A 26813-nucleotide genomic window follows, 5' to 3' on the forward strand; every position below is an offset into this window, starting at 1 on the left:
CTTTCTCCTTTTGGTCTATCTGAATAGAACTTATTTATTTCATAGTGTCTTTGGGTAGGCTCAAATCTCATTCTTTAGCATTTTGATGTCCATATATTTTACTTCAGGTTTTCCATTATTTTGTAGATCTGGAGTCAGCAGATGATCTGGGAGCTGCTGGCATAGGAGCTAAGCTTTATTCATTGAAAAGTCTCCTTTTCAGCTCCCCTTCCAGAACTACAACAGGCAAACCGCATCCTCTTCAGAATAGTAGAAAATTGTTATTCAATAAACGCCAGAATTACTTACCAGAACAAAATATTCTTATCCTTCTCTGTTTTGGCTCCTAATTACATCGTTTGGAGTGGATTTCAGAGAAATAATTCTTCTCTGAGACTTTGCAGTCTCCTGCTACTCTGCCATCCCAGTGGTGCAGAAAAGGCAAAGAGGGTAACATTTCTTTTTCAGAAGCACCTAAGTAACATAGAAACAAAGTACCATTGACTTTTAATACGTTTTAAGCTTATGCCAAGGCCACTTACAAAAATGGGGCTTAGGAGTCTAAGTCACTTAGGCCAGCATGTGTGAAAATTTTACCCAGAGTGCCTAGGTCAAAACTATAAACTTATAGACTTTTAAGATCAGAAAGGGACCATGCTGATCATTGCAGGCCACAGAACCTCACTCACTCCTGAAATAGAAGTAAAATTCTGCCCATTATTCTCCCTCCTTTCCTACAAGGTATAGTACTTTCTTTTCCCTTTAAGTGTTACAGAGCCACTCAATTCACCCCAGCTCGGGAAAGGATCACACTGGATCCCTCCTTCACACCTGTATCTCAGCCAAGTGGCAGGGTATGGCAGGCTGTCCCTGTAGTTCAGCAACCATGGATAAAATGGAGCTGCTCCTACTATCTGAGTGGACTCCACCTTCTTGTGGTGTGAATTCCATCTCCTGGGGCAGCTTAATGAGAAAAGTAGTTTCAGCTGCTGGCACGTTCAGTTCTTCTTCGAGTGCTTGCTCATATCCATTCCATGTAGGTGTGTGCGCGCCGCGCGCACATTCGTCGGAGACTTTTACCCTAGCAGCTCAGTGGGTCGGCTGGGCGCCCCCTGGAGTGGCACCACTATGGCCGCGGATATATACCCCAGCCGACCCACCCAGTCCTCAGTTCCTTCTTACTGCCCGTGTCGGTCGTTGGAACTGTGGAGTGCAGCGTAGCTGACCTCCACCTCCCTAGCATTCTCTCAATTTTCTATTCTATTTGTGTATATAGTTCTCTAAGTTGTTAATTTAGATAGTGTCGTTAGTTCTAGTTGATTAGTTAGAGTTTAGTTAGTTAGTCGGGTTCTGGGCTTAGGCCCTTCCCGCCCCGGGGCCGGAGCTCATGCCCGGCTCCCCCGGAATTCAAGCCGTGCTCGGCTTGCCATCGCCCGATGCCGACGGGGGATCCACATTCCTCCTGCTTTAAGTGCCTGGGGGAGTCGCACTTAACAGCTAAATGCCCGATTTGTAAGTCGTTCAAGCCTCATACAAAGAAAGAGAGGGACATTAGACTTAAACAACTCCTCATGGAGGCGGCTCTAACCCCTCCGTCCTTGGCACCGAGCGCTCCCCCTTCGGAACCGAAAAGCGGCTCTTCGGCACCGGGCCGAACCAGTGCATCGTCTACTCCTCGACACCGGACGCCTGCTTCCAAGTCAGGCCACAGCCGCTCACTCTCGCCGCAAGCGAGAAAGCCTAAGACTCCTGCCGACCCGGCACCGCCCGTGGTGCGGCAAGAGGGCACGGCTCCAACGCACCGGCTGGTGCCTGCAGCCACAGTAGTGTCTGCTGAGCCATTGCCGTCGACTCCGGTTCGCCAAGGGCCGTCGAGTCCGACACCTATCTCCCCGGCACCCGCCGCGGTTGAGTTGATTGTCCCATCCACGCCGGAAGTCTGTGAAGTGGCGAGGGACTTGATCGCGATCTCGGATGCGGCACCGCCGCCACCCCTGGCACCGCCGGTGCGGGTAGTCTGATCGCTAGGAAAGCCGGCCCTGATCCGTCCACCTTCAGTCGGCGCCCCGGACCAGCAACGCTCCCGATCACGGTCCCGTCGCCGTTCAAGATCTCGGCACTGTTCGCGGTCGTCCCGCCGCTCGCAGACCCGGCACCGCTCCTTGACAAGACACTGGTCGGACTCGCGGCACCGTTCCCGGTCGCTTTCGTATTACTCTCGGCACCGTTCCAGGTCTCGGCACCGTTACCGGCACCGCTCCACTTGGAGCCGCTCTCGACGCCGAAGCTCTCGGTCATGGTCGACCTCCCGGCACCGTCCAGGTCCTGGACCAGATCGCGGAACCGGAGTATCTCACAGCACCGTTCCCCGGTGCGCAAAAGCACCAGGTCGGTGGGAACATCTGCCCAAGCCCTATCTGCTCCACCGTGGCCTTCTCGACACCCCTCGGCTTCGTTCCAGGCAGGTAGCCTCTACTCCCAAGATCGGGAAGCAGATGTGCCGGAGGCTTTATTCCAGGACTCCCGCTCTGAATCGCAAGCAGTTCAGCAGTGGCCTTTTTGGACACCTTGGGCTTACCACCAGGCCCAAGGGGCTCCCATAGTTCCATCTCGGACGGTCCCTGCTGAACGTCGGGCCCCAGAGGCAACAGTGAGTCGCCCTCCGCCAGCTGGTACGGAGGCTCAGCCACCTCCTACCACCACCTCGCCTGAACACCTGGAGCAGGAGCCCCAACAGGAGGAGCTCATCCAGGAGGTTCTCCGACCCGGTGGTTCCTCTTCTTCCTCACCGGACGAGGCGGTGGCGGGCGCGTCGTCCACGAGCCCGCCCCCACTGGACCTTGCTGCACATCAAGACCTCCTCAGACGAGTGGCACTCAACATTAACATCGAGATGGAGGAGGTCGCAGAGGTCGACGACCCGATCTGCAGCATTTTGTCGGCAGACGCGCCTACCAGGGTGGCTCTACCCTTTATCAAGACCATCCAGGCAAAAAAGGATAAGTTGTGGCAAACGCCAGCTTCTATTCCGCCGACGGCGAAAGGAGTCGAGCGGAAATACATGGTGCCATCCCAAGGGTATGAATACCTTTATATGCATCTGCCTCCTCCTTCTCTGGTCGTTCAGTCGGTTAACGACAGGGAGCGTCATGGCCAGCCGGCCCCCGCGCCAAAATCTAAAGAGGCCAGGCGTATGGATCTTCTGGGCCGTAAGGTATACTCGGCGGGCGCCCTCCAGCTGCGCGTAGCCAATCAGCATGCCCTGCTGAGTCGTTACGATTTCAACACCTGGACTGAAATGGACAAGTTTCAGGAATTGCTTCCCTCGGATTCCCGCCAGGAGTATAAAGCCTTCCTAGCAGAAGGGAAAAAGGTGGCAAGGACCTCCTTGCAGGCTTCCCTTGATGCGGCGGATTCCGCGGCCAGGTCTATAGCGACTGGAATCACCATGCGGCGCATTGCCTGGCTCCAGGCCTCCACTCTTCCGCCCGAGCTTCAGTACACCTTGCAGGACTTGCCCTTCGAGGGCAGTGCCTTGTTCTCGGACAAAACCGATTCTAGACTCCAGAACTTAAAAGATGGCAGTCACGATGCGCAACCTGGGCATGCACACTCCCGTAACCCAGCGACGCACCTACTGCCCTCAGCATTTCCGTCCATACTTTGTACCCCGACGGGGTCAGGATTTCAATAGATGCCAAGGGCGAGGAGGCCGTAGACGATATTCGGGCCCTCAGTCCGGCCAAAATCGCGGCTCCTCTAAGCCGCAGTCGGACCCAAAGTCGTCCTTTTGAAGGCGCGCCCAGGGGCAGCATACCTTTTCCTGTCTCGGATCCTTCCCCCCCTTTCTCCAACCGCCTCTCTTATTTTTTCCCGGCGTGGTCCCTCTTGACCTCAGATGTCTGGGTTCTGCACACTGTGAAGCACGGATACCACCTCCAGTTTGCTTCACCCCCGCCTTTCCGCCCTCCCTCCCAGTCCCTCTTCAGGGACCCCTCTCACGAGCACCTCCTTTTACAGGAGGTCCGAACGCTCCTCAATATCGGAGCGATAGAGGAGGTTCCACGGAACGACTGGGGCAAAGGCTTTTACTCCCGCTACTTTCTGATTCCAAAGTCAAAAGGGGGTCTCAGGCCGATTCTCGACCTAAGAGGCCTCAACAAATTTCTAGTAAAGTTAAAGTTCCGCATGGTCTCCCTAGGGACCATTATCCCTTCCTTGGACCCCGGGGACTGGTAGGCTGCCCTCAACATGAAAGACGCTTACTTTCATATAGCCATCTTTCCTCCACACAGACGATACCTCCGCTTTGTAGCGGGCCATCGCCATTTCCAGTTTGCAGTCCTACCTTTGGCCTCTCCACAGCAGCTCGAGTCTTCACGAAGTGCATGGCGGTGGTAGCCGCCCACCACCGTCGCCAAGGGCTCCACGTGTTCCCCTACCTGGACGATTGGCTCCTCAAGGGGGTCTCTCGAGAACAGACCGCGGAACATGCGCGAGTGGCATTGGCCCTGTTCACGAATCTCGGCCTGTTGGTCAATACGGACAAATCCACCCTGGTTCCCACACAGAGACTGGACTTCATAGGAGCGACCTTGGACTCCGCTCGGGCCAAAGGCTGTCTCCCTCAGCCAAGGTTCCTGGCGTTGACGTCCATTGTCCGCAGCCTTCAGGCTTTCCCTACGACCTCGGTCCGCACCTGCCTCACTCTGATAGGGCACATGGCGGCGTGTACGTTCGTCACCAAGTACACCAGGCTTCGGCTCTGCCCGTTTCAAACATGGTTACATTCGGTGTACCGCCTGGCCAGATACTCAGTGGACACCCTGGTCACCGTTCCATTGAGTGCACTTCGGTCTCTCGACTGGTGGCTGAACCCCTCCACAGTCTGTGCGGGACTACCCTTTCACCCGTCCCAACCAACGCTGACCTTGACGACAGACGCGTCTTCTTTCGGCTGGGGAGCCCACCTAGGTCATCTGCGCACCCAGGGCCTGTGGTCACCAGAGGAGCTCTCCCTCCACATAAACATGCGGGAGCTCAGAGCAGTTCGCCTAGCCTGCCAGGCATTCCGCCGGCCTCTGTCCGGCCGTTGTGTCTCCGTCCTTACGGACAACACAACGGCCATGTACTACATAAACAAACAGGGCGGGACTCGCTCCTCCCCGCTTTGTGCAGAGGCCATCCACTTGTGGGAATTTTGCCTGGCTCGTGCGATCGACCTGGTGGCCTCCTTTCTCCCGGGAGTTCGGAACACTCTTGCGGATCGGTTGAGCAGATCCTTCCTGTGCCACGAGTGTCCATAAGACCGGACATTATCCACATGATCTTCCGCAAGTGGGGCTTTCCCCAGGTGGACCTCTTCGCGACACGCGCGAACAGGAAGTGCCAAACGTTCTGCTCGTTCCGGGGGCACTCTCCAGGGTCGATCTCAGATGCGTTCCTCATCCAGTGGACGCACCAACTGCTTTACGCGTTTTCCCCCTTCCCTCTAGTCCACAAAGTTTTGTTGACGCTTCGGCAAGACGGGGCTCACCTGATCCTGATTGCCCCAGCATGGCCCAGGCAACCGTGGTACTCCACGTTACTCAGCCTCTCGGTATCCCCACCGATCACCCTCCCCCTCTGCCCGGACCTCATAACACAGAAGCACGGGACTCTTCGCCACCCGGACCTCCCCGCTCTCCACCTCACGGCGTGGCTCCTGCGTGGCTAGACGCCTCTGAGCTCCGCTGCTCCGCCCCTGTGCAGCACGTCTTGCTCAGCAGCAGGAAACCTTCCACTCGGTCCACGTACTTGGCCAAGTGGAAGTGCTTCTCGTTATGGTGTGAGTCACGTACTTTGGTACCCATGGAGGTTCCCGTTCCGGCCATTTTGGACTACCTGTGGTTCCTTAAGCAACAAGGCCTTGCTATTTCTTCCCTGAAAGTGCACTTAGCGGCCATATCCGCCTTCCACCCTGGCGAACGTGGACACTCAGTGTTCTCTCACCCGCTGGTGATTAGATTCCGCAGGGGGCTGGAACGCCTCTTCCCTCCGGTCCATCGCCCCGCTTCTACCTGGGACCTCAATCTGGTACTGACCAGGCTCATGGGGCCACCCTTTGAGCCGCTGGCAACCTGTTCTCTTCTCTACCTTTCGTGGAAGACGGTTTTTCTGGTTGCCATTACTTCGGCCCGCAGGGTCTCCGAGCTACGGGCCCTGACTGTAGACCCTCCTTACACGGTCTTTCATAAAGACAAAGTGCAGCTAAGGCCGCATCCCGCTTTTCTGCCTAAAGTGGTTTCGGCCTTTCATACTAATCAGGACATCTTCCTCCCGGTCTTCTGCCCAAAGCCCACGCATCTCCCCGAGAGCAGCGCTTACATTCCTTAGATGTCCGCAGGGCACTTGCCTTCTACATCGATCGCACCAGGCCCTTTCGTAAGTCCCCTCAGCTCTTTGTGGCAGTAGCGGATCCTATGAAAGGCCTCCCTATCTCCACTCAGAGGATTTCATCGTGGCTCACGACCTGCATCCGCACATGCTATGACTTGGCCCATGTTCCGGCGGGCCACCTCACTGCCCATTCCACGAGAGCTCAGGCTTCCTCGGCCGCCTTCCTGGCGCACGTACCGATCCAGGAGATCTGCAGAGCAGCAACCTGGTCCTCGGTGCACACGTTTACCTCACACTATGCTTTGGTGCAGCAGTCTAGAGACGATGCCGCCTTCAGTTCGGCAGTTCTGCACTCAGCCACGTCTCACTCCGACCCCACCGCCTAGGTAAGGCTTGGGAATCACCTACATGGAATGGATATGAGCAAGCACTCGAAGAAGAAAAGACGGTTACTCACCGTTGTAACTGTTGTTCTTCGAGATGTATTGCTCATATCCATTCTACACCCACCCTCCTTCCCCACTCTCGGAGTAGCCGGCAAGAAGGAACTGAGGAGTGGGTGGGTCGGCTGGGGTATATATCCGTGGCCATAGTGGCGCCACTCCAGGGGTTGCCCAGCCGACCCACTGAGTTGCTAGGGTAAAAGTCTCCGACGAATGTACACGCGGCGCGCATACACCTACATGGAATGGATATGAGCAACACATCTCGAAGAACAACAGTTACAACGGTGAGTAACCGTCTTTTTCATCTTAGCAACCACTGTTGCTGACCATAGTACTTACAATGCTTCTGCTCCCCTTCCAGCTGCACATAGGCAGTGGGAAGATGGTGCAGCTGCTGCTGTTTAGGCCTCAGCCAAGCAAGCCAATGTCGTAAGGATTTCTGATCCTTAATTTCCAAAAGGGTAAGTCATCTTTTTATTCATTATGGGGCCTAGTGATTGTTCCTTCAAGCTCAGCAACCAAGCAGTAGGACCACACAGAACATGCTACAATGGTTTTCACAGTGAAGAGCAGCTTCTCCTGTGGGTCACAGCAGTCTTTAACAAAAGTCTTCCCTTTTGGGTCCAGGCACTTACGCTCAGATTTCAGGTCATTGTGTGGATCCCATGTTAGTTCTCCTCCAAGGGGAAAGATAATCTCCCAGAGGTTAATAAATGGGTATCAGAGAGATGGGCAGAGGAAACCCTTGAGCAGTGATATGAGAGCAGTTCCCCCGATCAATCAATTTTGAGTTCTTTGAGGCAGCCCAACATTTCACAGTCCCTGTCTGGCTCAGACCATCAGCAAATAAACAAAAAGCACTTGGGAATTATTTGAAAGACGAAGCTTCCATTGCTTTCCAAATTATTGGGTACTAAGGGAAAAATACAAGAATACACTTAAATATTTTAAAGATCTGAACAGGAGTCAGGAAAAAGGAACACAATGAGGCAACAGAAGATTTTTTTTTTCTTCTGGACCCTTTTTTTGGAATTTCCAGCTAAACCACAGTAAGCACAAGCAAGGCACATCACCTTTTTGCCTGCAAAGATGCTAGGGTCACTATCTCAGTTACAGTGAGGTACAGTGATTCCCACAGGTGGGTGGAATTTCAAAAGAACCCACAATTTAAAAAAAGCAATGAGCTTACACAGGTCCATGCAAGGTACACCTGTGGATTCATTTATTCTGGGATACCCCTCTAGAAGATAACCTGTACATGTGGTCATGGCCATTGAAGGCTCATCTCCAGAAGAAAATGCCTTGTACCCTGAGCATTTTACCGTAGGATACTTTTTACTTGATTAGTGGATAAGATCATTCAGGTCCTCCAGAAGATGGGCATTTACCTTTCTTCATCCAAATAGAGTAGCTGAGAAAAATAGGTGTAGAGGACACAGGATCAGAGGAGTCCACTTAGGCAGGGCCGGCTCTAGACCCCAGCGCGGCAAGCACGCGCGTGGGGCGGCCCTTTCCCGGGGGGGCGGCAGGCTGGGCCGGTGGACCTGCCGCAGTCATGCCTGCGGGAGGTCCACCGGAGCCCCGGGACGACCGGACCTGCCGCAGGCATGACTGCGGAGGGGGCGCTCGTCCCGCGGCTCCAGTGGACCTCCCGCAGGCATGACTGCGGACGGTTCGCTGGTCCCGCGGCTCGGCTGGACCTCCCGCAGACATGCCTGCGGCAGCTCAAGCGGAGCCACCGGACCTGCGAACCGTCTGCAGCTGCGGGAGGTCCAGCCGAGCCGCGCGACCAGCGGACCCTCTGCAGTCATGCCTGCGGGAGGTCCGCTGCTCCCGCGGCTCCGGGGCGCCTCCCGGGCATGACTGCTTGGGGCGGCCAAAAATGTAGAGCCGCCCCTGCACTTAGGCATGGTACCTACTCCTTTTCCACACATACCTTTTCCAAGTGGGGAAGCATGGGATAGGCACTTCAGTTTTGTGAACAAGGCACCTCTCCTTGCTTCATGGGATAGGTATTTAGAAATAATCAGTAATTGATTCTTGCTACAACCCAGTATCTCGGGTACCTAATTGTTTGATCCACTGACATCTGATATCTTCTGAAAAAAAATCTGCTTTAAAGAAGGCATTTGTCTCCTCCTGCAGATTCATAGAATTAGAGTCACGAAATGTAGGCCTGGAAGGGACTTCTAGAGATCATCACATCCAGAGCCCTGTGTTGTGGCAGCACCAAGTAAACCTAGATCATTCCTGGCAGGTATTTGTCCAACCTGTTCTTAAGCATCTCCAGTGATGGGGATTCCACAACCTCACTGAAAAGCCTATTCCAGAGCCTAACTGTCTTTATAATTAGAAAGTTTCTTCTAATATCTTAACGTAAATCTCTCTTGCTGCATATTAAGCTCATTACTTCTTATCCTACCCTCAGTGGGCATGGCGAACAATTGAACACTGTCCTCTTTATAACAGCCCTTAACATATTTAAAGACTCTTACTAGCTTTCCCCTCAGTCATCTTTTATTAGCCCAGTTTTTTTTAACCTTTCCTCATAGGTCAAGTTTTCTAAACCTTTTATCATTTTTGTTGCTCTCCTCTGAACACACTCCAATTTGTCCACATCTTTCTTGAAGTGTGGTGCCCAGAATTGGACACAGTACTCCAGCTGAGGCCTCACCAGAACTGAGTAGAGTGGGATAATTCTTCTTGTGTCTTACATAGGACACTCCTGTTCCTACATCTCAGAATATTAGCCTCTTTCACAGCTGCATCACATTGCTGAGAAATATTTACTTTGTGATCCATTTATAATCCCCCCCGAACCTTTTCAGCTGTTATTCAGTCTAGCCAGTTTATTCCCAAAATGGGAACTCAGTGTGTGGTTGTGTTTGATTTTTCCTTCCTATGTGAAGTACTTTGCACTTGTCTTTTTTGAATTTCATCGTGTTAATTTCAGGCTGATTCTCTAATTTGTCAAAGTTGCTTGGAGGACAGGATTAGAATTCAAAAGTGCTTGCAACCCCTCCCAATCTAATGTCATCTTCAGATTTTTAAAGCACACTCTCAACTCCATTAGTGAAGTCATTAATGAAAATATTGAATAGTATTGGATCCAGGACTGACCCCTGCGTGCCTCCACTTATATGCACCCTACCAGTTTGACAGCGAACCATTGATATCTATTCTTTTAATACAGCCGTTCAACTAGTTGTGTACCCACCTTATAGTAATTTAACCTAGATCACATTTTTCTAGTGTGGTTATGAGAATGTTATGTGGGACTATGTGAAAAGCTTTATTAAAATGAAGATATACCAAATCTACAGTTGCCCTTTATCCACTAGACCAGTAACCCAGTCAAAGATGATTTCTAAGAGTTCATTGTTCTTTCTTGTAACTTAGAGAGTATGCGTGAATGGAGCAAGCTGGAATCTAAAAATCCTTTTCATGCATATGAAAACACTTTATATTCAAGAGGGTAATACAGGTGTCAAAGAATAGAGAAGAGAAAGAGAACTGAGGTGTCTAAGGGAGAGAAGCTGACTCCTTCAGCCACCTGCAGACTAAGCTTTCATTCCGGAGATCTGCCTCCCTTCCCATTCATGAGCATAGAGTACTTTTTCACATGAAAGTAATGCAGCCATCCCAAATTCACTCCAATAATACTTTTATGCCACACATTTGCCATTAAAGATGCAGTCAAAAGCAAGGTAAGAAATGTAGAAGTTAAGGTTCTATAAGTAACATTATTTCAGCTGCATGTTTTCTAATGTAAACTTCAAAATATGACCACTAATATATTAGGCTACACATTTAACCCATTAAGCAGGAATATTAAATACAAAATATGTGCAAGACAGCCTAAATATTAAATTTTGCATTTTCCTTTATTTTAATTATGCAATCCAAATGTTGTATCAACATATGCGTTTGCATTTAATTTTCTAGAATGATATAAAACAATTGCTTCTGCTTATTAATGGTTTAAATCAGGGATCGGCAACCTTTCAGAAGTGATGTGCCAAGTCTTCATTTATTCACTCTAATTGAAGGTTTTGTGTGCCAGTAATACATTTTAACGTTTTTAGAAGGTCTCTTTCTATAAGTCTATAATATATAAGTAAACTATTGTTGTATGTAAAGTAAATAAGGTTTTTAAAATGTTTAAGAAACTTCATTTAAAATTAAATTAAAATGCAGAATCCCCCGAACCGGTGGCCAGGACTTGGGCAGCGTGAGTGCCACAGAAAATCAGCTTGCGTGCCATAGGTTGGCACCCAGGCCATAGGTTGCCTACCCCTGGTTCAAATGGTTCCAATTGGCTCTTGAAGTTCACACCTCAGTGAAGCAAATGGGGTGCGTAGACCTGAGTTCCAATCTTCATTGCTCATTTCATTTTGACTTGCAAATTTTCTGCAAACTTGGGTTAACAAAGCACCTGTGTGTGAGTTTACTATGTGGAGGATACATCATCTTTGAAGGAAATCTTTTAAAAAATCTTTTTTTAAAAATGAAAGCTAAATATTTGCTGAATATTGTAGAATGTTGCCAATATAGTAAATAGCCCGAAAATGGTGGGATTTATGTTTTTTTTAAAACACCGTATCTTCTTCAGTCTCTGATTTAAAGCTAGTTTTCCTGGCTTATTTTGTGTTAAATTCCAAATAAATGTTAAATTTCCATCATGTAAAATGTCTGAGCAGCGACCTCTGTGCATGCCTGGCTGGTCAAAGAGCATTGTTGAGTGATGTCCAGCGGGGGCAGAACTTTGTTAACTTCTGCTGTTGAGTGTGCTCAGAGTAATTTTTGCAGTTGCTTATAACTTCCAAACAGGGTGTGGATTCTGTACTTGCCAGATTTCAGCTTCAGCGGTTTTACTGTAGCTGTTGAAAACGTGTCTTCAGAATTTAGTTACACAGAGAAAAATATATCATTTCCACTGTAGTAACTCAGACTGTTGAAGTCATTTTGCTCAAATTTTCCAAAATAACTTGAGCAGAGAGCAAGCCTAGAAATTTTCAGCACAAAAGCAGAGGAATGTTTTGGAAGTTTTACTGATATGTGAAATCTAAGTTATAGTGAGACTTTAAAAAAAAATAGCTGCTGTAAAGCCGTCACCGCTGGCAACTTCTGTAATAAACATATTGGGACAGATTCTGTTCTCAGTTACACTTGCTTACCTCTGCACTAACTCAGCTGACGTTAGGGTGACCAGACAGCAAATGTGAAAAATGGGTACAGGGGGTGGAGGGTAATAGGAGCCTATATAAGGAAAAGACCCAAAAATCAGGACTGTCCCTATAAAATCGGGACATCTGGTCACCCTAGCTGACATGGCCATGTCAGTGCAGAGTAATTAAGTGAATATAATTCATTTTAAAACTGTAACTGACACCAGCATCTGACCCAGTGTGTATATAATAAGCTCTGCTTGGCAGCTGTTATAATGGTATCAGTGATGCTACAAAACTGGTTAGGAAAGGAAATGAAAAATACTGTATCCAGTAGAAACCACAGGGGAATTTAGGTAGGCAGAATACTGTAGTTACCCATGTTTAAATTTAAACGGGGGCCAGATTCTCCCTTAAACTGTGTCTACTTTACACTACACATCCAGCACAAAGCAGCCCTGAAGCCAGAATAGCCAGCCTAGAAGCAAGAGCCTCTGGTATAGACAGGGCTGGCTCTAGGCACTAGCGCTCCAAGCATGTGCTTGGGGCAGTACTCCGGCTCCTTTTTTTTTTTTGTTTGGGGTGCAAAAAGCCAGGAGCGGGCCCTGAGTGGAGGTGAGCTGCGGCGGCGGGGGGTGCGGGGAGGGCCGCAGGAAGTAACCTGCGGGGGGGGGGGGCAGCTCACCACTGCTGCCTGCTCCCCCCTCCCTCCCAGGCTTGCCACATGAATCAGCTGTTTTGCGGCAAGCCTGGGAAGGAGGGGGGAGAAGCAGAGTGGCGGTGGCGCACTCAGCGGAGCAGGCGGAGCGGAGGTGAGCTGCGGCAGTGGGGGACGCGGGGAGGGCCGCAGGAAGTAACCCGGGGAGGGCGGCAGAGGAACCGCTCCCCCCACCAGCTCATCTCTCCCTCCTCCCCCAAGCGCGCCGCCGCTCCGCTTCTCCCCACTTCCTCGCCTGGGAGGGCAGGGTAGGAGGGGAAATGCGGCTTGCCTGGGGGAAGAGACAGGGGCCGGGGATTTGGGGAAGGGGTTGGAATGGGGCGGAGTCAGGGCTGGGCTGGAGGGGGATGGGAAACTTTTTTTTGCTTAGGGTGGCAAAAAACTTGGAGCTGGCCTGGGTATAGAGCCAGCGCAGTGACTTCTATCATGTCATACCCCCTTCTGGCTGACATTGTAGGGGTCAGAGCTGGCAATCTGCTGCCATATGTGCCCACTAGGCGTGACCAGATGTCCCAATTTTATAGGAACAGTCCTGATATTTGGGGCTTTGTCTTACATAAGCACCTGTTACCTCCCACCCCCTGCCCTGATTTTTCACACTTGCTGTCTGGTCACCCTAGAGCCCCTTGGGGCTGTTGGCAGATGGCACAAGTTAAAGCAACCTTTAGCCCAGACATATCAAAATTGGAGGAGCCCAAAGATTTCTTAAAGCAGCCTTCACACACCACCCCAAATTTTGTTCACCTCTTCAGCTGCAGCCAAGGAACTGGGCCTTGAATTAAATTGTTAATGTAGAAAACAATGCTATGAGAAATTCACCTCTTCTTAACTGAAAAATGACATCTCCACCAGCATAGTACCCCAACAGTCACATTTAGGGGTATTTGTTCAGAATGTTCTCAGAGGAACTGTGCGGGGGGAGAAGTTCTTACAGCACCTGCCTGACTTATCTTGACCCTATTTAGGCAATGAGATCTGATATGATCACACCTTGAGATTGAGTGATTTCTCCATTTCTGGTTTAGTTTCTTTCTAAGAAACCAAGTGAATCTCCTAAGAGAAGGACATAACTTTAACAACAGCAACAACAACAACAACACGCTGCTGAGGCACATATGCCCCTGAATATGTCCCTGATGATTTACAGTGAAATTACTATTTGAATTTGTGACTGACTTCAAGAAGTCTTTCTGAGAAGGTCTGGGTTACTTTAGTTAGATCATCAAGTGGCTAGTAGTATTCTTGAGATTCAATTCAGAGGAAGATGTAGGAAATATAGGTCTAATTCTTTTATTCAAACTCAGTAAATGGTTTGGGACAATTAATTTCCAATTGTTTCCCAGTAGAGCAGATTTACTTGTATATTAATGAGGCACAGGTGTTAGGCCCCTGGTGTCTGCATTCCTGGGAGGCATATTTAGGTTGTTTATCTAGTCAGCCATAGGTACTGCAAGGTACTCAAGCTTGCCTTTAACAGTTTATACAGTGAGGCTTTTTAATTTTTTGATGTTTTTTTAAATTTGCTAGCACCTGTTAAAATTTTAAAACTGATCATGTAGAAAGAAGTTGAAGTGATTTCAATAGTAAATAGCACTAAATGTTAAAGAAAGTCCTCTTCTATTATGCTTAACTGCCCAGCTTGACATTAAGAAGAAAAGAAGCTTCATTTATGCAAATATGTCATGTGAGGAACTAATACAGTCAACAGTATACTTTTTCTGTTGCATATTTTTGGAATAGGTACCTCTTTGTCTATGGCTGAAACATGAATGTTCTTATATTAATATTCATTTTTCTTGTTTATTCACTGAACTGCAGTACCAATATTTTAGAGAAAATGGAATAGCCTCCATAGACATTATGAATTTCAGTTGCTGGCATAATTATAGCGATCTACATATTCATTAAATCCAGAGAAGAAATGTGTCCAAAAAGACAGCCATGCGTTCAGAAACAGTACATAACTAAATATATACATTAAAAAAGTTCCCTTCCTTCTGCTTATCCAAAATTACTTAGTGTGATATAGCCCTTAAGTCAGCTGAGGGTTTTTAATATTGTTCATTCCTTCTTTTCTTTCATGTAGTAAAGAATGGGAAGAACTATTTGTAAACAACAATTACTTGGCAACAATACGGCTGAAGGGGATTAATGGGCAGCTGAGAAGCAGCAGGTTCCGTAGTGTTTGCTGGAAGGTAAGAAGAAAATATTTATTTACAGTTTGTGGTTGCAATATATCAACACATTACCTGATGCGTTGGAAAATTATTGATGCAAAGAATTACTGAATTTTCCAAGAGACTTCATTCCAATGTTTTCCTATCCATTTTATAATTCATAGGACATTTGCTAATCATATTGTGTCGCCTTAAAGCTGAATTACTGGTGATAGTGAAGGATTTATATGAAAAAACATCTTTGTGTTGCGTAGCATTTTATTTTTAGTGTACAATTCCGTGTGACACATCCATGTTTCCTGATACTGTTTTTACATTGAAAACATGCATATTGAGTGAAAAGGGGGACTTTGGCCTATAATTCATATTTTAGGGACTAACTTTGACTTGTTTATAACCTACATACTGCCTCTCCCTAAGCAGCAACTGGAGAATCTTTCCCAATAAGAATGAGAAAATTAGGAGATTCATGGCCTTTTTGTAGTTACTGGACAATGTAGGAACTTCCAGTCATGCAAAACAAGAAGGCCATCAGAAACCTTTTTTCCTCCTTGGGAAAAATAAATAATATTGAGATACACAGGATGGAGATCTACAGTAATGTGTAACACAGAGGTCAGAGCTTTCTCTCTCTGATAGAGGAGAACGTCTCCCCCAATACACTTGCTGTATGTGATGAGTGATAATTTAAGTTACTTCACTTGAGGTGGAAGTTTTTCAGCTTGACATTAGCACAAAGACCTACAAAAAGAAACGTAAAATACACGGAGTAAGTGAAAGTAACCAAAGAAAGAGAAGTAAGAAATTGAATGTATACAATATTAAACAGTTTTACAATTTATAAAAAAAAAATTTCTTCAGGATGGGCTGGAAAATGGCTGCCCCAGAATTTGTACCCAAACATTTTTGCACCAGCCTATTCCTCCTTGTGTCCTAGAATTTGTTGCCTAAATCTGTATTTAGCTACCTAAATAAAAATGGCCTGATTTCAGAGGTGCTGAGCACTCACAACTTCCATTTAAATTAAATGAAGAGGGGCTTGTCACATCTGAAAATCAGGCCATTTTAATTTGGGAAACTGTCTATTTTTAGGATAAGTGTTTGAAAATGTGGTCCAAAGTTTTCATTAAGTTCTTAATATTGAATATTCTAAAAAGAATTGTTTGGAGGCATTTATGTTCTTGACAGCATCTCCTAACTATTTTAAGAATAGTTTAGAATCTTTAAAAAAGAAAACTTTTACATCTTTTAAAAATGAGCAAATACTACTATGTTTGTCCTTATCTTACATCTAGTTCAAATAATCTTCCCCAGTTCAAAGGGGGAAATTTACATCCCTGGGTGTCTGATCCTCCAACACACAAATATAAAAGAACATTTATCCTATAAAATTCAGAGCTTAGACTACATATTTTCTGGACCTCATCTTGCAAAGTCAGGCCTGTAAACTACCTCAAAGAAATGTGGAGGGTTTTTTTTGGTCCACAGTTGTCCTTCCAGTTTATCTCAGATAGAATATATTTTTGAATACCTAGCTTCTCTTCTGTAATCTCATTGGTTGTAAATATGTTGCATCATATCCATTCATGCTATGCCTGCAGCTCCAAGCTTGTATTTTTCTACTTTGATCTCTTCCTATATGTTTTATCTGCTTTGGGAACCTGAATCTGTAAAGGCAGATCCCCAGCTGATGTAAATTGTCATAGCTTCACTGATTTCGATGGAGGTCTAACAATTTATGCCAGCTGAGGTTCTTCCCCATAGATTGTTGCTGGACCTTTCTGTTGTATCTCAGAATTAGATTCTAGCTTCTTATCAGTTGTTTTTGGAGATTAAATTCTGAGGCCTGGATATCACTTCTAGGTTTTTTTACTGTATCATACTTCTGTAGAATCTGTTTTTTAATACCACTTGTCATCCTTGAGATGATTTAGACTGTCCTATAGGACTTTTATTTGGAAAGTTACATTAAGGTAATGAAAATTCTTCTCTTTCTAACAAATACATCTTTTCCTTTGTTGATAGCTGTTTCTAAATGTTCTTCCACAAGACAGAAGTCAGTGGATAAATAAAACTTCAAAATTAAGAACATGGTATAACAAGATTAAAGAAATAGTAAGTAGAATATAAAAAGCATCTTCCACTCCTATGCCTGGATATTGGAACAGTACTTCCGATATGAGAGAAGTCTGAAAGTAGAAACCATGTTCTGTTTTCCCCCCCAGCATATTACAAACCCTCGGAAAGCTGGACAGCAGGATCTGATCATCAATAATCCACTTTCACAGGATGAGGGGGTAAGCTGAGCTTCACTTGTATCATATGTTGTGCATGCAACAACACCACCAAAATCTTGGTGCTCATCATCAGATTGGCAATAAGAGAGTTCCTGGCCTGTGAAGACTAAATGGGAGTACTATAGTGCCACTCCTAAATTGAGCCGCTGTTGAGCAGTGGTGCTGCCTCTCCAGGAGCTAAGTATGCTGCCTCTCCAGGAGCTAAGTATATTGGGATTTGATTTCACTTTCACTGAATCTGGCTAGTTGGTTGGCCATGCAATATGACTTGTATCATCAGCTCTCTTACTGAAATGTCTGCACTTTTAAAACCAAATGAATTATTGCTAAGTGAATATGCAATGGAACTAACAATGATTTGCTGCATATTTTGAAATATTGCCTGTTAAAATAATTATTTATTTTTTCAAAATAAATGTAAAATGCTGTACATTAATATCAATTGAGTTGGTTAGATAGAATGTCCAGAAAAATATTTGTAGGTTGATTGGTGATTTACCATGCATGAAGATTCTCAGTCAAATTGTGGGATGAATTGCTTTCAGTACTGTATTATTAAAACACGTTTACTATTATGTTCTCTCTCTGCCATTTAATAGTTAAAAAATTGGTATAATGAGATAGAACTGGGATGAAAAAGATCATCAACCCCCACTCCTTTGAGGTCATTTAAAGACTTGATTTTACACACAGGGTTGCGTGAACTTATCATTCTAGGCCGGGGGTTCTCAGCCTCAGTGCTGTGACTCTCAACAGGTGTCAAAGGCTAGCATCCACCCTGCCGTTCTTGTGTTGCTGGATGGAAGAGGTGTCTGGTAAAGAAGAGATTGAGAACCACTGTTCTAGAGTCTTGAGTACTCTTTGCTGGTAGGGGATTATTTTCTATAGGTCATCGCAAGCGAGGAGAAATTAAGTCTTTGTTATCGAGAAACTCCTGCAAAATGAAAGACCTAGAATTTAAAGTAATACCGAAAACATGAAAAACACGTTTGGCCTGATTTTAAAAAATGCTGAGTAGCCAGCAACTCTTATTGAAGTTTGCAGGAGGTGTGGGAGTGCAGCACTTTTGAAATCAAGCCACTTAGGTGTGTACATTTAGATTTAGTAGCCTAAGTTTTTGCCACCCATTTTTGAAGATCTTAGCTGTTGTTCTTAGTAGTGTCTATTGCACAGTAATATATCATTAAGCTATTTTATTAATCACCACTTTTCCTGCTTGTTATGGTTTTGGAAAATTTTGGTTTTAACATATTCTAAATAATTCATGATAATTCACAAGAGAAATACAATTATTTGGCTGGATTTATGGAATGGGTGCATCTGTTTTACAGATATTTGTGCTGGAGCAGTGTTCTGTCCATTTCTGTTTTGTTCTCAAATTAATAACCAATAACTGATATGTTTTAATTTATTACTATGTTCCCCTGTGTTGTATAGAGAGACATTTGAAAGAGCAATTCAGTTCTTCTTCGAGTGATTGCTCCTATGCATTCCAGTCAGGTGTGCGCGCCGCGCGTGCACGGCATCTCGGAACTTTTTTTACCCTAGCAACTCCGGCGGGCCGGCTGGCGCCCCCTGGAGTGGCGCCGCTATGGGCACCCGTTATATACCCCAGCCGGCCCGTCCGCTCCTCAGTTCCTTCTTACCGCCCGTGACGGCCAGTTGGAACTGTGGAGTGCTCTCTGTCCTCCACCACCCTAGCTCTCGCTACTGTTCTCTGTATATAGTTCCTTTAGTACTTAGTGTAGATAGTTTTTGATAGTTAGTTAGGTTTAGGATAAGGTAAGGGGGGTATCCCCTCCCTTTCCTCCCCCGGTGCGGGCTCATGCCCAAGGCACCGGGCTTTAAGCCCTGCGCATCGTGCCAGAGGCCTATGCCAATCGGGGACCCGCATGACGCCTGCCTCCGTTGCCTTGGCGAAGGTCACCGAACAGATAAGTGTTCTTTCTGTTCCGCCTTTAAGCTGCGAACTCGTAAGGAGCGGAACATTCGATTAAAACAACTCCTAATGGAGGCGTCGCTCCAGCCCCCAGCACCGTCCGCGCCGGCACCGAGAACTTCATCGGTGCAGAGCACACCGGCGGCCCCGAGCCGCTCCGGCACCGTGGCTCCGCAGCCTCAGCCAGCGGCTCCGAAGACCCGGCATTGCTCGCTCTCGCCCTCTAAGAAGCGCAAGCTGGCGAAGGCGCTTGCTAAGTCCCGCGCGGAGGACTCAGCAGCGATGACGATGGCGCTACCTGCGGCCCCCGCGGTAGCCGTGCACAAGACGTGCACCAGACCGTTGACTCCGGCACCGCAAGGGCCGTCGAGTCCGGCACCGCCATGCTCCCTGGCACCGACCGTGGTCAAGCCCCGGCTGCCATCTACGCCGGAGACATTCTCCTCGGCGCGCGAGCTTATACAGCTCATAGAGGCACCGAGCCTCCGGCCCCCGGCACCGCCGGTGCGGGCTGTCGTGTCTGCAGGAAAGCCGGCCATGATGACCCGGCCGCCCTCTCCGGACAGACGGCACGGACGACGCTCCCGGTCCCGGTCACGTGCCCGGTCCCACCGCAGGTCACCGTCACGTCGCTCGCGATCTCGGCACCGCTCGCCATCGCGGTACCGGTCGCCGTCTCGACGTCGGTCGCAGTCCCGGTACCGTTCGTCATCGCGGTACCGGTCGCACTCCCGGCGTCGCACCAGATCCCGATCGCCGTCGCGTCAGCACCGACGGAGGTCTCCGTCCCGGCACCGTTCCCAGCACCGCGACTCGCGGAGCCGCTCCCGGCACCGCAGATCTGGATCCCGGTCAAGCTCCCGGCACCGATCGAGCTCCCGGCACCGCGACAGACGTTGGTCTCGGTCACCATCCTGGTACCGTGAAGACCGGCACCGATCCTCGGCACCGTCCGGGGCCGGACTGCCTCAGTCAACGGCGCAATCCATCAGTGCCTCGGCACCGCCATGGCCATCCCGCCCTGCGTCGGTCGCCTCCGCGGCGGAAAGCAATGGACTCCTACCGCCTACCCCACACGGTCATCCTCAGGGGGCACAGCAGTGGGGATTCTGGGTGCCATGGGCCCAGTATGAGTCTCAGGGGGTGCCGTTGCCCCCAAGGGCCCCTGCCTCCGAGCGCAGGGTACCAGAGGCGACTGTTAGCCGACCGCCCCCTTCACCACCACGCGAGCCTGACCGCGAGAGGACCATGCAGCCCAAACCAGTCGACGAACAGTCCGCAGGTCCTTCGACTGAGGTCGTCATCCAGGGCTTGTCCTCGTCGTCCTCACCGGACGAGGCGGTGGCCGGAGTTTCTACCAAGGAGCCTCCGCCAATAGACCTGAAGGCTCACCAAGACCTGCTTCGCCGCGTGGCGACGGCCATGGATCTTCCCGTGGCGGAGGTTCAGGAGGACAAGGACCCTATCACAAATGTGGTCGGAGCGGAGGCTCCAGTGCGAGTGGCGTTACCGTTCGTACGGACAATACAAAAGAACGCCACCACACTCTGGCAGACGCCGGCGTCCATCCCTCCTACGGCTCGTGGGCTCGAGCGCAAATATTCAGTCCCCCCCACGGGCTACGAGTATCTCTATACTCACCCAACCCCGGACTCGTTGGTCATTCAATCGGTCAATGACAGGGAGAGGCATGGTCAACCTGCCCCTGCGCCTAAGTCGAAGGACGCGCGGCGGATGGACCTGTTAGGCTTCAAAATCTACTCGGCGGGAGGCCTGCAAATGCGCATCGCCAACCAGATGGTCCTCCTCGCCAGGTACGTCTTTGACATCATGACGTCCCTGGCGAAGTTTACAGAGCTCCTGCCAACAGCCTCCCGCCAGGAGTTCTCGGCAATGTTGGACGAGGGAAAGAAATCGTCCAGGTCCTCCATCACGGCCGCCCTTGACGCCGCGGACTCGGGAGCTCGGACCTTAGCCTCCGGCGTGACGATGCGGCGCATCTCCTGGCTGCAGTCCTCCACCCTGCCGCCGGAGGTGCAGTATACGTTACAGGACCTGCCTTTTGACACGCAGGGTCTCTTCTCTGAGAAGACTGATTCCCGGATCCAGACCCTGAAGAACGGTCGCATTGCCATCCGCACCCTCGGGATGCACACGCCGGCTCCACAACGCAGGTCCTTCCGGCAGCAACCCCCCCGGTCCTTCAATCAGTAACGCTACCGCCCGTACAATAGCAGGCGACCGGGCCCAAATCGCCGTCGTCCTTCCGGCAACCGGCGTAACCAGGGCCAGGCCTCTTCCAAGGCCCCTCAGGGGTCCAAGCAGGCCTTTTGATGGGACGCATGAGGACGGCCCATCACTCTCCCTACCGGATCCTACCCTTCTCTTCCACAACCGCCTCTCCTATTTCTTTTCGGTGTGGTCCCAAATAACAACGGACAACTGGGTGCTTCAAACAGTCCAGTCGGGATACCGCCTTCAATTTGTTTCGCCCCCACCTTCCCACTCACCCTCCCTGTCCCTCTTCAGGGACCCTTCTCACGAGCAATTCCTCCTACAAGAGGTCCAGACTCTGTTGAGCGTGGGTGCCATAGAGGCAGTGCCTCAAGACAGGCGGGGCAGGGGATTCTATTCCCGTTATTTTCTCATCCCCAAGGCGAAAGGAGGGCTACGTCCTATCCTGGACCTTCGCGAGCTGAACAAATGCCTGCTCAAGCCCAAGTTTCGCATGGTCACCCTGGGGACCATCATTCCCTCTCTGGATCCGGGAGACTGGTTTGCCGCCCTCGACATGAAGGACGCCTACTTCCATGTCGCGATCTATCCTCCTCATCGACGTTACCTCCGTTTTGTGGTCAACACAACCAGTTCGCCGTGTTACCATTCGGGCTCGCTACCGCACCGAGGGTGTTTACCAAATGCATGGCAGTGGTTGCCGCAGCCCTCCGCCGTCGTCAGATACATGTCTACCCGTATCTCGACGACTGGCTGGTTCGCGGACAGTCTCGACAGCTGGTAATGGGCCAGATGACAGAAATCCTGTCCCTCTTTCAGCGCCTCGGTCTTCTCATCAACGCCGAGAAGTCCACTTTGATTCCATCACAGCGGGTGAAGTTCATTGGAGCGGTCCTCGACTCCTTGTTGGCCCGAGCCTGCCTACCGCAATCTCGACATCAGACGATGGTCTCCATCATCCGGGACCTCGTCACCTTCCCGACCACGACGGTGCGCTCCTGCCTCCGCCTCCTGGGCCACATGGCATCATGCACGTATGTCACCGCGTACGCGCGGCTCCACCTCCGCCCGTTCCAGTCTTGGCTCGCGTCGGTGTACCGGCCGCATCGAGACCCCATCGACATGGTGGTCACGGTCACCAGGCCGACCCTCGAGTCCCTCAGCTGGTGGCTCGACCCGGAGGTCGTGTGTGCCGGAGTCCCGTTCCACCCTCCTCGCCCATCCGCCACTCTGACCACGGATGCCTCAGCGCTCGGTTGGGGAGCTCACCTCGGCGACCTTCACACCCAAGGCCTTTGGTCGCCCCAAGAGCTCACTCTCCACATCAATGTCCGCGAGCGATCCGTTTGGCGTGTCGCACTTTCCGCGCCCGCCTTCAAGGCCGCTGTGTGACAGTGTTCATGGACAATACAACAGCAATGTTCTATGTGAACAAGCAGGGCGGAGCCCGCTCCTCCCTCCTCTGCAAGGAAGCGATTCACCTGACTGGAATGCATAGGAGCAATCACTCGAAGAAGAAGAGACGGTTACTCACCGTAGTAACTGTTGTTCTTCGAGATGTGTTGCTCCTATCCATTCCAGACCCGCCCTCCTTCCCCACTGTCGGAGTAGCCGGCAAGAAGGAACTGAGGAGCGGACGGGCCGGCTGGGGTATATAACGGGTGCCATAGCGGCGCCACTCCAGGGGGCGCCAGCCGGCCCGCCGGAGTTGCTAGGGTAAAAAAAGTTCCGAGATGCCGTGCACGCGCGGCGCGCACACCTGACTGGAATGGATAGGAGCAACACATCTTGAAGAACAACAGTTACTACGGTGAGTAACCGTCTCTTATGAAACAGAACATCAAAAGCCAGATAATGAAAATAGGAACATATATAGCCTATAAACGGGGAGGGACTTTACATGCAATAGACCCAACGTAGGTCCAGTTATAAAGAAGCCTTGGAGTCATCGCATTTCTGTTGTATTGGTGGTCTGTACAAAAGGGACTCCAAACCTCCTTTCTGCATGGTGGGTGAAAAAAGGCTAATGAGAAGTCAAAGTGAATATGGCAGGGCAAATACCAAGTGAGTTCATACACACCACAAATTCACAGTGCCAAATCAAAAGTAGGAATAAAGCAGTGGTCCACCTTTATGCATCCCTTTTATAGAGAGGGGCTGGAACAATTTGTGTAGTTGGGGTGCTGAGAGCCATTGAACCAAACTGTAAACCCTGTATATAATGGAAAAAACTTCAAGCCAGGGAGTGCAACAGCACCGCTAGATCCAGCACCTGTGCCCTTATATCCAATGGGGTAGCCAGTTCCACCACACCTTTGTGCTGTCCTGGGCCTTTTTAGCGGTGGGGATTCTGTTTCCCTGCTCCCTCAGTGTCTGATCAGCAAAGACTCTTTTCTAGGGCCTTACTCAAATTGTAATGTGAGTCTCATATAAGCAGGTGTAACTAAGATTAAATTAGGTGAAGAGAGAGTGTTAGCCTGGATGGGACAATGTCAGATAAACATTTAAATATTTTAATGTCTGTTTTGTTTTTCACTGTTTGTAGAAGCTAAAGAAAAAGTTATAGAAGCTAAATAAAAAAATCTTTCCATACTAGTTTTATCCTCCTGCAGTTAGCAGACATTGATTTACTTTCCCCTTTGTTTCTTGTGTAGTATAAGCCACCATGGTAATGAATTGTTTACAGAAAATAAAATGTGTTAAGGCTGTAGATGTCCCTGTTTTCATTTCTTGGCTTCTGATATTTTGTGTACATGTGTAATGTCTTTTCAAATCTCTCTCTATACAACACAAGAGAACACAGTAATATAGTAAAATAAATTAACAATTGGTTATCTGCTGTGAATTTTGTCCCTCTTATGCTCTGATCAGTACTGTCAAGCCACCCATTGAAAAGGTAAAATGAGCAATCTTCATTCAGGTTAGCTTTTGGGAGGGGTTGGTGAACAGGACCTGGATGGCAGAGGAAAAAGAGGAGCACAAATACAGATACAGAAGTCACTGAAGTTAACTTAAACTATATTTCAGTTTAGGCTTTTTTACATTAATAATTAGTTATCGCCTTCTGCTCCACATATGAGACTCTCCTTTGCAGTGTGTATTTGAGGGACTAGAGACAGGGGCTGCTCTAGCAATTGCGCTGCCCCAAGCAGGGCGGCACGCTGTGGGGGGCGCTCTGCTGGTCGCCTGTCCCGCGGCTCCGGTGGACCTCCTGCAGACGTGCCTGCGGAGGGTCCGCTGGTCCCGCGGCTTCGGTGGATTGTGCATGGAGCTAGGAAGGCCAGAAACTCATGAGTTTTAATCCCTGCTCAACACTGACTTACTGTGAGGCCTTGGGCAAGTCAATAACCTAGCTGTCTGTTTCTTCATCTGTAAAATAGTGATAATACCTTCCTCCCAGCGATGCTGAGGATTAATTGGTTAAATTTTTACAGCACTTTGCAGATAGAACTTTCTGTACAAGACTAAGGTATTGTAGTATTTTTTTTGCTTCATGCAATTATTTTGCCTTTTTTCAGTCCCTTTGGAACAAATTTTTCCAGGATAAAGAGCTTCGAGCAATGATTGAACAAGATGTGACAAGAACGTATGTAGACCTATAAGGAACTTTCTTTTAAAAATTCTAACTTTGTTTTTTTATGCTATGTACACTGCTTTGTGTTTCTTGACCTAAAATTTCATTACAGTACAAGGATTGGTGTGTGTGTGTATGGAAATGTTTTCTTTGAGACAAAAAGGAGAAAAAAGTATTGAGTTAAATATTAAACTCTAGAGATTTGTTGATGGTATTGAAATGATGTTCTCCTAAATTAAGATATTAGGAAATGTTATATTAAATATAAAATACATTTTTCTGTATGAAACAAAAATTGAATAAGAGTAACTGACAGGTCTTTTGACTAAATTATGTTCATAATAAAAGATTGAACAGATGATTTTCTGTAATTCTTAACACTTATTCAATCAATAATAAAAAGCAGTATGTAATTAGTGAGAAATGTCATTCATCGAGAGAAGTTTAGCATTTCTATTTTTAAGTATCATTTTTCTAGTGTTGTTTGTCACAGATGCCTTTTAAAATTTGCCCTAACATCTCTGTGACTATTCTTTCATCTTTTTGACCCTGAGGTTATTCCTGTTTAGAAACTTTTCTGAGTTAGAATACTCAGTTCCTGAAAATATTGGATTACTTACTGTAATGTGTAAATCTAAGTAAATTCAATTATAGTTTTTTTAAATAGGTGACATGTCACTACACTATGTAGTATACATTTTACTTATAACTTGAAATAAGATAGTATTGGTCTCAGTCTTTTAAAAAACCTTACCTTTAACACATTTCATTTACTATATAAATGTATAAAAACAAAGCAATAAGGAAGAATCATTAATATCGGTTTCTGGAATATTTTGTGTGTCCATCCCTAGACCTGTTTGAATGCATTTTTGTCTATAGTATAATTAAAATGTGAATATGCTTTAATGTAAGTTCTCACAGATGGTAATTTTTGTTTGTAAATGGAAATGGTTCAGGATGTTCTAAGATTAAAATATATACATATCTAAACTATAAGTGGGGAATGAACATTAGTATAGTGATAGATAATGGTAGTTAGAGGACCATTGTAAAAGAAGAATATAAAGTCCATACTGCTCTGATGTTAGCAATAGAGCACAATGAATGGATATCTTTGTTGTCCATTTATCTAAATAAATGTGAATAATGAACATTCTGCATGGCCATTTATCCAAAATGTTGTCTACTTCCAAAAATAACAGTACTTCATCACAAGTCATCGGTATCAAAATAAGTCATGAAATGTGAAAGTTAACATTCTCATAGTAACATTAATTTACCTACATTGCACAAACGGTACATACTTATTTAATTGCTAATCATAAAACATGTTATATGTAAAGTGAATGAGTTAATTTTTCTATGAAAATGTTAGAGTTTACATTTCCTGGCTTTTGTGTTTAAAACAGTTTTTAATGTTGTATTCATAATTTTTCATTTAAATTCTTATTAAAAATGGGTTGGCGGAAGGTAGGCTAAACTGTCAGGGTTAGCATTTAATGGGACTCTATCAATTTTAAATGTCATAAATAAATATAAAATTTAAAATGGTTTGGGGTGCCATTTTTGTGATTTTCACATTTTAAAAAAGTTTTCATTTACCTTGTTATTGCATGAAATACCCACACAATCCAACAGAGTAAATGGATTAGCTTGCTATACATGTGACTCTGAGAAATAAGCTGCATACACAATCACAAAGTAACCACACCAGAAAAACTGCAAAAAATCATTTTCTTTAATCTTTCAGTTACAGTAATCTTAAGTATAATAATAGTAAGCATTAATAAACTTGGACAGAAATGTGATTTTTTTTAGGTTGGAGTTTCTGTAATAGGCTCTAAATTTTAAATTTCAAAATTAATTTAAATAAATGGGACTGCGAGAGAGGTGAATTCA

At 47.6% G+C, this 26813-nt stretch overlaps 1 protein-coding gene across 15 annotated transcripts in view; it reads left to right on the forward strand.

Annotated features, from left to right (window-relative positions):
* The window catches only part of TBC1D5 (TBC1 domain family member 5), a 503676-nt gene that overhangs the window by 257361 nt on the left and 219502 nt on the right, over positions 1-26813 (forward strand). For all 15 annotated transcript variants that reach the window (XM_045005374.1, XM_045005379.1, XM_045005375.1 and 12 more), the window contains 4 exons: positions 14776-14884; positions 16892-16981; positions 17092-17163; positions 24856-24923. In XM_045005374.1, coding sequence (XP_044861309.1) covers positions 14776-14884; positions 16892-16981; positions 17092-17163; positions 24856-24923 — 339 coding nt within the window. The remainder of the gene's footprint in view (positions 1-14775; positions 14885-16891; positions 16982-17091; positions 17164-24855; positions 24924-26813) is intronic.

Source organism: Mauremys mutica, chromosome 2 (assembly GCF_020497125.1).
Source record: "Mauremys mutica isolate MM-2020 ecotype Southern chromosome 2, ASM2049712v1, whole genome shotgun sequence".
Classification (NCBI taxonomy): Eukaryota; Metazoa; Chordata; order Testudines; family Geoemydidae; genus Mauremys; species Mauremys mutica.